The 12,166-nt window shown below is 42.4% G+C and overlaps 1 protein-coding gene across 1 annotated transcript in view; it reads right to left on the bottom strand.

Annotated features, from left to right (window-relative positions):
• LOC126267789 (homeobox protein engrailed-2-like) overlaps window positions 1-11,414 on the bottom strand; it is a 132,919-nt gene extending 121,505 nt beyond the window's left edge. The window contains exon 1 of the mRNA XM_049973093.1: window positions 11,251-11,414. Coding sequence (XP_049829050.1) covers window positions 11,251-11,414 — 164 coding nt within the window. The remainder of the gene's footprint in view (window positions 1-11,250) is intronic.
• Between the last annotated feature and the right edge of the window lie 752 nt (window positions 11,415-12,166).

Here is a 12,166-nt window from a genome sequence, read left to right as displayed (position 1 = left end):
CTACGGTTAATGTGCAACATTGTTAATCTTCTTTACCTCAGTATAAAATATGTTACCCATAGGCCACAAAAGTCATGGTCAAAGATGCTACTCCAAGCAGGTGAAATATGAATGAGTACAACGGAAAATAGTGAATGCGAAAATGTGGATTTGGCCCTGTTTGGCTACCCCCTGAAGCACATTATAGGATCTCTTAATGGTGATACTAACTCCTCCTCCTTTCCCTTTAACATATAAATCAGAGCAAAAACGCAAATGAATCATTAAGGGAACTAGTAAATACAAAAGATAAATGCTGTTTCTCCTTATACATTTATTGGAGGTTAAAACCGCTTAATGTATTACAAATGTTTATATGTCAATGTACAATAGACACAAAGAGATACAAATGAATATCCTAACTAATACCATTGATCAATTACTCAAATCGGCCCCTTTTTATGGTTACACAATCTAATATAAATAATGCGAGATGACTGATATCAGCTGGCCGTGGTGGCCGAGCGGTTGTAGGCCCTACAGTCTGGAACCGCGCGACTGCTACGGTCGCAGGTTCGAATCCTGCCTCGGGTATTTATGTGTGTGATGTCCTTAGGTTAGTTAGGTTTAATCAGTTCAAAGTTCTAGGGGACTGATGACCTCAGCAGTTAAGTCCCATAGTGCTCAGAGCCATTTAAGACTGATATCATGTACGTATCAACTACTAGAAGATACTACTTTCAAAGATAATCTACAGTGGTGGGCAACCACAGTGGAAATAAAATTTACGTGGTCACAGCTTTTTAGCTTTATACCGCTAATAAGCCGAAGCCTAAGCCGAAGCACAGTATGTACTGCGTCCAGTGCGTCGTATTGATGGTTCTCATATACGTCTGCGACGACGGAATAACTAAAACCACAAAATATAAAAAAAAGAAGACCTCATACAAACTCTAGGACAAATGGCTGGTTCAAATGGCTCTGAGCACTATGGGACTTAACATCTGAGGTCATCAGTCCCCTAGAACTTAGAACGACGTAAACCTAACTTACCTAAGGACATCACACACATCCATGCCCGAGGCAGGATTCGAAGCTGCGACCGTATCGGTCACGCGGTTCTAGACCGAAACGCCTAGAACCGCACGGCCACACCGGCCGGCAAACTCTAGGACAGCAGAAGACCGTCCTCTGACTGGTATAATCTAATACTGTCTTCTCCTCTCTGTATTCTACAGACGAGAAACGCCATCTCTCAGCCACAAAGACGGATTTAATATAACGTCTCAACATGAGTATAGGTTGAAGAAGTGCTCTCAATCACTGAACGTTGAATACTCAACGACGACTCCCAATCGGGAGCCGAAGTCCAGAATCGTATAACTTTGCAACAGTACAGTGCCTATCCGTTGTAACTATAAAATCTCCTGAGAGCAAAGGTGGCAAGCCCGTCTGTGCCAGCAAAAGCTGATACCGTGCAACACGGGCGCTCAAAACAGAAGACCCCTTTCTCTCCACCGCTGACTTCTAAGCAATGCTCGGCTCCCCTCCCTCACAACTGCAGAATGGGAATCATATTCCAGAAAACACGGAATATTCTCCCTCTCTACAGGTTCTTCCAAACGTACCATATTTTAGGCTGTGGTCGTCGAGTGCGGGAAGTATGTGAACGCTTCGTCGTTCGTCTCTGCTGTGTCCAAGATTTTCAGTTTCATAAGTATTATCCGGTTATCCTTCCCATCCCGCTACACGCAAGCCAGCCGCCGCTGTATTGTGCTTCAGTGCTCAGGTGCTCCGACCGTCCGTCCGGGCTACTTCCTGTGTTAAGTAGGACCAAAACACCTGGGCGGGCTTTTCCACCCAGGACTTCAGTTATGCCTGCCGTTTCATTTCCACTGGTGTTCCAACCTCTACTAGTATAGGCAATCATTCATTGCGCCAATTTGATAATAGAGACACTTCGTCACCTTTCCTGCAACAAGCGTTAACAATTATTTATAAGATGCACGTGACAATGCCAGTCTTTACTAATGTTCCCATATACGTTGTACAACCTATCAAACGATACCTAATTCCGGATGTAAAACACGGAAAAGTATGTAAATGAGTGCTTGTAAGTTGCGAAATTATAGCCACCTTACAATGGGATAGATATAATTACGCCTTGTTTATGGGATATATAGGGTGTCCCAAAATAATGTTTACACTCATTGAAACTGAAAATCTTTTTTAATGAAAAAGCTTATGAGTACAATTTTAGTGGTGTTAGTTGCTGCATGGTCTGACTTAGCGTGGTATGTGCTGAAACTGGTGTCCGTCCTTCTTGAGGATATCCCACAGAAGGAAGTCTAGAGGAGTTAAATCTGGAGATGGAGCGGGATACTCCACACTCCCTCTTCGTCCTATCCATCTGGCAATGAATGTACGATTGAGAAACCCCATTATATCCAGGTGATAGTGAGGTGGCGACCCATCCTGTTTGAAGTGATAATCTTCATTTCCAAACACAACGCTAAGACTAGGAGTTATAATTTCCAACATTTCAAGTACGAGTCGCCCGTGACAGTGTGCCAAAAATCTACAGCCCGATTAACCTTCTAAAAGACAGACCATACCAGACTGTTACTCCTGGTAGATTAACATGCCTTTGCTGGGCTACGTTTGGATCTCCCGGCACAGTACATGCAATTATGGCTGTTTATTGTTCCATCAACTTTAAATGTCGCTTCATCTGACCAAAGAATTCGATCATGGAGACGTTGCTATTATTTACATCTGTTAATGAACCACTCACAAAATTCGCTTCGCCTATCAGGATCATCCTCATTAAGAGCATGGAGAAGTCTTGGAATGTAAGGCCTGAAGTTCTGAGAACTAAAAATTCTATGAACACTGCTTCTGCAGATCCCAGTCTCACGATAGCATTGCCTCACAGATTTCTTCGGGGATCTGTTGTATGCCTGGATTACTGCATCAGCACTGTCTGTTGAACTTCTCTTCCGTCAGATGTCCCTTCTTCGTACAGTGCACCGTTCCTTCAACTTCAAACTTATCTCTGATTCTTGTAATTGTTAATCTTGTCGATGGTGATGTTCCAAATTCAACTCTCTAACGTCGGAGTAACGCACTCACATTCTCTGTTTTCCAGTAGCACTTTAGCATCCATTTCCTTCGTTCAAACGATAACGCCGTGTTTGCTAACAATTCTGAAACAAATGAAAGAATTGTTATGTTTTCCACCGCTTTCTAAATTACCACCCATAAAAATTGTATTTCTGTCTTCTTTAATTAAATAGATATTCTGTTTCAAAGAGTGTATAAATGATTCATGTGAAAAAGTTTCCGACTTGATTACGATCGAACGACTGGAATTAACAGACTTTTAATGAGGAATGGTAATTTTAGGTAGATGAATGGGACACTCTGTTTGAAAATCGTTAAGGAATTCAATATTCCGAAATCCATATTGTCAAGAATGAGCCTAGAATACCACACTTCGTCTGCGTAGAGTTGTCACTGCAAAAATACAAGTAACACTGCTTGAGATAAGCGGCGGCTCTATACACGCACCGCGCGACGGGCGCAGGCCGATGAGGGCAGTATTGTGTATTGGTGGCATTCACCTTGGCTTCCACGGGACCTGTGCTGAAAATCGCTGGCACCAAGACAGCCGTGAATTACGTGAACCTGCAAATTTTCATGCTTGATATCTTCTCCAAAGGCAATGACATTTCCCAGTGGGACAATTGTCCATCTCACAAGACCAGAATCGTTATATAGTGGACTATAGCAGTACACTGGTGTTGATGTTCGGCCACTAAATTAGGCTGATCTGAGTCTGAAGCTAAGCTAGTATACATGGGGCGCGGTAGGGTGCTGACTCCGCGACCGCAAACCACCAGCCAGTAATTTAGGGCTTGCATGAACTGTGTGTAGACCTCTAACGCTAAGACTTTTATAGTCCACACAGAATCGCTGCTCTAGTGTATCTAAAAGGTGGACAATACGCTATTGAGTAAGCAGTCACGGTGATGACCGGGTGTTGTGTGATGTCCTTAGGTTAGTTAGGTTTAAGTAGTGCTAAGTTCTAGGGGACTGATGACCATAGATATTAAGTCCCATAGTGCTCAGAGTCTAAGCAGTCGTGGTACTTTCTCTCATTAGTGTTGATACTGCTATCTAGGGTTACAATCTAGTGAATGGTCCTACACTTCTTTTATCTCATCGACGCGATTATATATGTGAAGAATTTCATCTAATTTCTGTGCTCTATAACGTGCGGTGATTTCTGGTATATGCTGTATGGGTGGCTTCTGTACTTCATGCATAGGAGGTGGGTTTGGACGATATTGCTGCTCGTGTATGTCATTGAAACGGTACCGTTACAGTTTTAGTCTTGTCTACGGTGCTACAGAGACGACCACTGAAGCAAGTGGTGTAGTATGATGTTATTCCTCCTTCGGATGTGGCGTAACAGTTTTTATATTTTATCAACCATAACTGCTCGCTTTAATTACTTAAACCGATCTTAACACGATAAGTGAGAACGTATCGAAAGCCAGTTTCATATCCTCACAACGCAATCGTGTTGTTAGAGTCCCCTTATTTATTGGCAAGTAGATGAAGAGATTATTGTCTGTGAAACGCGTTATTAAATTGTAGTAAGTGCCGTTAAAATGTCTGCTTGCTGCCATTTATTAAAAAGGTCTGGTTTGGTGTAGTGGTTAGCATACTGGACTGTCAGGCAGGAGAAGGGCAGATCATTTTCTTATCCAGCCTTCTACAAGATTGTTCTTTGAGAATGTCGCTACCGAAATATCAGCTGTGCTCCGGTGCTAACGATCTCGTAGCCGCTGGGAAGAGTAACCCTCGTCTAGTTTCTGATTTTTGTAATGTCAGTAATTCTATGATGTCTACGAATACATAAAAAAGGGTTAATATACTGTTTGTCTTGCACTAAAATGTGACGTATTTGTTCTTGTCGTAAGAAGAATTCTAATTTAGTATTACATTTATCCTATTCCAGGCTGACCTAACAATTCCACATATATTTCAGAGAGTGGATTTCATTAAGTTGTATTATCTAAACAGTACTCTAATCATGCGGAAACCTTGAGTACTCCTTCATGTATTTCTTCGTGCTATCTTGTATTAAACTCTCATTTTTCTACATCAGTTTCTAACTTCCCTAACGTCTTCCCAAAGGTCGCACTATTTACCTCTGAATATTTCTCGTAGTTTCTTCCGTTGCATTAAATTTTCTTCCTCCGAAATCAAGCTCTATCTTCCTAGACGCCTTTGCGAATGTTACACTGTTAACCTTCGAATGTTGCTCGCAATTTATACTATTTTATTATACTCTCTTTAATCTACATCAATCTCCAATGTCCAAAATGTCTTCCCTAATGTTTCATTAGTGACTTCTGAATATTCCTTGTACCTTCTTTCCTTGTATTGGACTCTCATTTTTCTACATTTGTTTCCCACATCCAAACTGTCTTTCGGAATGTCACAGAACGGTACCTCTGAATATTCCACACATTTTCTTCTTCTGAATTAATCAAACATTTTTCTACATCAAGTTCTAGCATACCAAAATTTTTCTGTATGTCACGCTATTAACCTCTGAATATTCCTCACATTTTCTTCTCTTCTACTGAGCTCTGTTTTTTCTATAACATTTTTCAACTTGCCAAATGTCTTTCCGAGTACCACAATGTTAGGCTTTGAATATTTCGCGCACATTCTTATATTAAACTCTCCTTCCTCCACACTTTCCAAATTACACACTCTTAGCCTCTGAATGTGGCACGCTGTATCTCATCCTTTATTAAACTTTTCTTTTTCTACATCAAGCTCCAACTTCCAAAATGTCTACCCAGAAGTCCGACTTTTAATCTATGAATAGCTAATAACAATTTACAAATGGTTCAAATGGCTATGAGCACTATAGGGCTTAACATCGCAAATCATCAGTCCCCTACAACTTAGAACTACTTAAACCTAAGTAACCTAAGGACATAACACACATCCATGCCCAAGGCAGGATTCGAACCTGCGACCGTGGCGGCCACGCGGTTCCAGACTGAAGTGCATTGAAACGCTCGGCCACGCCGGCCGGCAACAATTTACAACCCATAATGATTTACTATTGTTATAATCATCGACAGTGGACACTGTTAAGCGAAAATTATTAGAAACAAGGCACAAAGTCTGTCGCTGTTCTTGAAAGACAGCCTTATGCCATTTACTGGAAGTGATTCGGAGAAATCAAACGAAACCAAAATTTTACTATCACGTCATCTTGTTCATCGCAGTACCTACGGTTCACGCAACAACTAGCTCTGTGCATCCTTACGATCCGCCCTCCTTTCACTGATCAGAAACTCCAGCATCTACGTCCGTCGCAATATCGAGAGACAACGGAAGATTAACGGCCAGCCGTCAACACACAAACGCTGACACCCATCGCAGCGACAGCGTGTCTCATAAAAAAAGGTTATTCCCCCTGCTCGACAGGAACTTAATTGACACAGTGATTAACAGAGGGGCGTCAGTATGCAAATGGCACACACAGAGACTCGCGGGATGGGAAAAACGCGCCGTGGCCCAGCGCGGAGCGTCGCGCTCGGCCGGCCGGCGTGGGCCGTCGACGGCGTCGGCTTTTTGTTCCTGCGATGAAACAGGGCGCCGCGACGCCGCCGACGCCAGCGCAGCCAACTCATTTCATTAAGGACCTCCGCACGGCGGCCAGTAATGAAAAACGCCGCGGGCGGCAGCGGCCGCGCGCTCGCTTCCAGTTGCTTGTCCCTGCCTGAGCCACACAACTCTCTCTCCCAACCCGTCACCCTCTTTTACTACTTTTTTTTAAATTTTAGATGTTCATTTTTTTACGGTGGCCTCTCTCGCTGTGTCTGTTTAGCTGCGACGTACAAAGCGCGAGAGCTCTGTCCCAGCGCCTGCTTTTGTATGTGTGTGTATGCGCGCGCGCTCGTGTGTGTGTGTGTGTGTGTGTGTGTGTGTGTGTGTGTGTGTGTGTGTGTGGGCGGCCCAGCTAAAATGCTGCTCTTCCGCGCTGTGAAGTATTGTCGGCAAGGGGACAATGTGCGCGAGGACGCGTTTAAGCGAACAGCTCCTCTAAACGATCACGGACGCGCACTGCGGTACTTGGCTCTTAGTCTAACTCTCCCCTCTCAGCGAAAATATATTTTTTTTCTGTTTCTCTTTCATCTTGAGTGCCGAGCCACTGTGTATATACTTTACTCGTATATAAAGTTAGAAAAACTGGTTGCAAGGTTTCTGTGTGATAGTGAAAGTCATCTAACAGTAAACTGGAGGTCCCATTATGGAGGTTTGCAATCAAAAAACTCCAGCGCGTTAGTGATTTTGTGTTTCATACGATTGTGGTTCACGTCCACATGGAACAACTGCTGCTCCGGTACGATGCGTTTCTCAAGCGTGTTCCAGGTTCAAAAACCTAACGAAACTTTGAAACACCATACGAGATTTCTAGCCGTCTTGCGGCATAGCTCGTGAAACATTCTACGTGGCGATTCACAATGGATGTCGACGGAACAGTGCGGAACGAAAGGTGATGTAACTGTGAAATGGCAGTTGCTATAGACGACATAATCGTCTCCTGAGAATCAGCAACAGTACTGATACTTAATATAATTCTCAATTATTGTTCATCTCAAATAAATACAAAATATTCTCCTGGTCCACGCATCCAGTACCTACTCAGCTTCCACACGTGGTACACAGCACTATCAATCTCTTCTGTTGACCCATTATTTCCAGTACATTCCAGTTTTCTTCGCCGCTTTGTAACTGGCTTTCCATGGCCACACTTGGCATGTTTATTTTATTTTGGAACATACAATTTCAATTCCACGTTCTTCTTCCCTCATTTACAATTTATTTCTTCTGTTTCTAATCTCTTTCCTTCGATGGCATCTTTCTCTTCTCGTAATGTTTTAAACCCTTCAACAGCCTCTCTCATGCTCATTTATTAGACGTAGACTTGTTGACAGCTATATTCTTGTACTCTTCTTTCGATTTTCCTCTTACCTGTTTCTAATTTCCCGCTATATCAATGCGGAAAAAGTAAGAAGAAGAAAATATAATTTAAAATTTTCAGTCACTTCTTGCTGGCACTGAAAGACAATCGGGTGGGCGGTACTGCATGACAAACACTTAGTGGGCTCTAATAATACTGTACATTCTTTCACAGAAACTGTAATGAAACTTTTGTTAGATGTCATTCCTTACACAAAGCAGATAACTGAAATAAATCTACGAAATTAATCACTTACCTTAAATGTGAGTAAAATAGGCCTCAAAATATCTTCCGCACGCTAAGAGCTATAGCACTGTTATCAAGCACTCAGAGCAGACAAAGCACTGAAGAAAGGAAGAAGATATACAACTCCAATGCACAAGCATACACAATCTTGGTTCTGCTTACTATACACTTCCGCCATTTGAAGGAGGCAAGGGAAATCACAGTAATGGTCGATACTGTAACCTGGTCGACATTGCATATATATCATGCCTGACAGAAAACGTCCGAATATGGTATCAGAATTAAGAAGCTAACAATGATAAAATTTATTGTTGACCTATGGATTCGTAACTGATCTTCTTGAAGAATTTTGTATGAATCACTCCTAATAAAGAAAACAATAGTAAAATATCATTTATAATTTACAAAATATCGATTCCTATTAACTAGAGATTATGTACAGTGTATTACAGAAACGTTTTCCGTATTTTGAGAGGTAAGAAGTCAAACAAAACAAGAAAAAAGGTAAGAAATACATTCAATGTAAAATGCGTAACTTAGACAGCTATGGCCACTTGTTTTTATTCGTTACTCCGAAGCATACCTCTTCTACTGCAAGCTGTTTGCGTTTACGTACTACCTACATAATGCAGTAAACAAACGATAACTTATTCCTTTGTAGTTCCAAATGAATACATGATGCAGTAATTAACTGTTCCTATTGTTTCTGTAAACGGTACTAATAGTACTTGATAAACGCTGTGCATACACCGATCAGCCATAAAATTATAAACAGCAACCTTACAGCCAGTATGACCACTTTTGGTCCGTATAACAGCGGCGACGTGTCGTGGCCTGAAAACAATGAGGCCTTGGTAGGTCGCTGGAAGCAGTTGGAACCACTTCTGCACACTCACTCAAGTCAGCTATTTCCAGTAAATTCCGGAGAAGGGGGAGATGAACTCTGACGTCGCATGCAATCACATCCCAAATGTGTTCTATCGGCTTCATATCTGGCGAACTGGTGTGCCAGCTCATCAATTGGAATTCGCCACTTTGTTCCCGAACCACTGCATCACATTCCTGGACTTATGACTTGGCTCTACATTTTGATGAAAAGTGCCACTGCCATCGGTAAACAAGATCGTCAGAAAGGGGTGTACGTGGCCTGTAAACAGTCTGCGATACTCCTTGGCCATCGTGGTGGTTTGCACGAGTTCCACTGGACGCATGGTTGCCCATTTGATTGTTTTCCATAGCCGCCGCCAGCTTGTCTCCATCAGCACTACAGGTGTCAAGGAGCTGTTTCCCAGGAAGACGACGTATTCGCACCCTCCCATATGTATTATGGTATCAGGATTCAAGGCACCACGCAACGCTCTGTCATTGCACCAACGTCCAGTGTCAATAGTCATCCCCCATTTCAGTCATAGTTGTCAATGTCGTGGTGTTAACGTTGGCACATTCATGGGCCGTCGGCCATGGAGAACCCTCGTAGGAGTGTTCGGTGCACTGTGTCTTCAGGCACACTTGTGCTATGCCTATAATTAAAGTTTGATGCTGGTTCCGCAAGAGTTCATCGCATGTCCTGTTTTAACAGTCTGCCCGGCATTCGACTCACGACATTTGTAATGAGGAGTGGCCGCCTAGCCCCACAACGTCTGGACGTGGTTTCACTTTTGTTTCACCGCATGCTGAAGACACCCCCACAGCACTCCTCAAACACCCGACAAGTCGTGGAATTTCCGAAAAGCTCGTGCCGAGCCTCCAGGCCATCACAATGACCCCTCGGTCACACTCAGTTAGATTGTGCGCCTTCGCCATTCAACATGCGGACAGCAGTCTCACTGATACTACATGCACCGTACTTGTGTCTGACTAGCAGTTATTGCTCCTCAGGTGACGCTGCTATCGTCGATGAGTTTATGTAGATAGCAGGTTGGTGGTCATAATGTTCTTGCCGATAAGCTTACATTTTTTTCTGGTTGAATCAGGTTGTGTTCTGATAAATTGGAGAAATGCTTTTACTTTGTACTTTTTATTTTTGCACTTACGAGGATAATGGATATTTATTGTCATACAGGACAGGGGTTCGACAGTTGCTTTCGTTTGCTATATTGTCGGGATCATGTCTGCCGTTTCCCATATGGAATAATAGGCTTCCATTATGTTGGTAAATGCAAACATAAAATTAGGGTGTAAAAGAATTTCATAAACTTTTCAAAACACAAAATGGACTCATTGGAACTAATCTATAGATCGTGCTAGCACAGAACTGCGAATATGGTTTACAGCAATAAATAAATAAATAAATAAATTTAAAAATATCTTACTGTATACTGTACTCGTGGACAAAAACAATGGAGTGTATTTCACATCAGAGGTGATGAACAAGGACTCATAGAGCTTACGGTACACAGTTTAGATCCCATTTTGACTCGACAGTCATTGGTTGGTTGGTTGGTTGGTTGGTTGGCTGGTTTATTTGGGGGGAAGGGACCAAATGCCGACGTCACCGGTGCCATCGGGTTAGGGAACGAATACTGCCGTGCTCTTTCAAAGGAACCATCCCGGCATTTGCCTGAAGCAATTTAGGGAAATCAAGGAAAACCTAAATCAGAATGGTCCTACGTGGGTTTGAACTGTCGTTCTCCCGAATGTGAGTCGCGTGTGCTAACCACTGCGCCACGTCGCTCTGCTTTTGGTCTAGACTACCACTTCTCAAAACATGGAAAACTTATTTAAGACCTTGTATACATACAGAAACATCAAGCAGCACTCACTTTATCTTATCTACCTTTTTTTTTATACCAAATAGTGTAGAAAGTAACTGTAGTTTTCTGTTTTAATCGAACCATTTTCAGTTACAAAAAGAAGGTTGATTAATAAAAACACCTTCATCAGTTTCCGTTCATATCTTCGTTACATGTAGGCTTTTTCTTTCTCTAATTATTGTAAAAATTAAATCTTCTCTCGCATTCATCTACCTGTAGAGAACACTGACGTCACATAGGTCTGAAGCCACTGGTACAGCCTGAGTGAGCGCGGCGAGATTTCCTTCGGTGTCAGCAGGCCAAGCATCGGTCACCCCACCACCGCCAGTACCAAAACCTCCTTCCCGAGAATCCTTCATGTTGGAGCCCTGTTTCATCCCGTCCCGCTCTCTTCCCTTTCGATTGTGTAGCCGTTCAAAATGCAACGTGGAAATCTTTTGACGTTCAGTTCCGGCTATTAAATTGAATTCATCTTGAGATAGAAGAAATGGGGATGACTTTTTGCTAATTTTATCTGTGTGTACACTCCAGTCTAGATACTTATCAAATAATGCTCCTATTCAACCGAAGGACAGATATTTATATTTCCCTCAAGTCTAAAACTGGGAGTTACCAGAAACGAGGACTAATTATCATTGTCCAGCCAACCTCAGTCACTTGGATTTTAGATAGACTGAATTTTAATTCTATATTCACGTGATAAAAACACACAGGGAAACAGCGACTATCTCATCTGAGTTCCAACAAAATATAACTCAGTATCAGCTTCAGGTACTGTCTTAATTTTTTGGTGGAGTATTTAGAAGAGCTACTGCTACTGCAAACACAATCCTTACAAGCTGCACGTTGATTAAATCCTCACAGCTAGAATGAGTTAACCATTACTTCTGGCAAGCTGCCGCTGTGCTAACAGCGCCTAATTTCAGATCTGCGCTTGTGGCGTTCAGTAATTACAGTGCCGTGATGCCTCTCTTTAAAACGCTTTCTGCCACATAAAATCATCCTTAAGTGAGCTTTGTCAGCATTCATAAATGACGCAACAACGAACTTTGCCATATGCAGCCTATTTTGTGAGGCCAGTTGAGAGAGGACTAGACAATCTCTCGATATTCTTCATATTCAAGGGAAC

Source organism: Schistocerca gregaria, chromosome 4, assembly GCF_023897955.1.
Source record: "Schistocerca gregaria isolate iqSchGreg1 chromosome 4, iqSchGreg1.2, whole genome shotgun sequence".
Lineage (NCBI taxonomy): Eukaryota > Metazoa > Arthropoda > Insecta > Orthoptera > Acrididae > Schistocerca > Schistocerca gregaria.
Note: the sequence above shows the minus strand (reverse complement) of the source record. Positions and strands in the feature narration are given on the sequence as shown.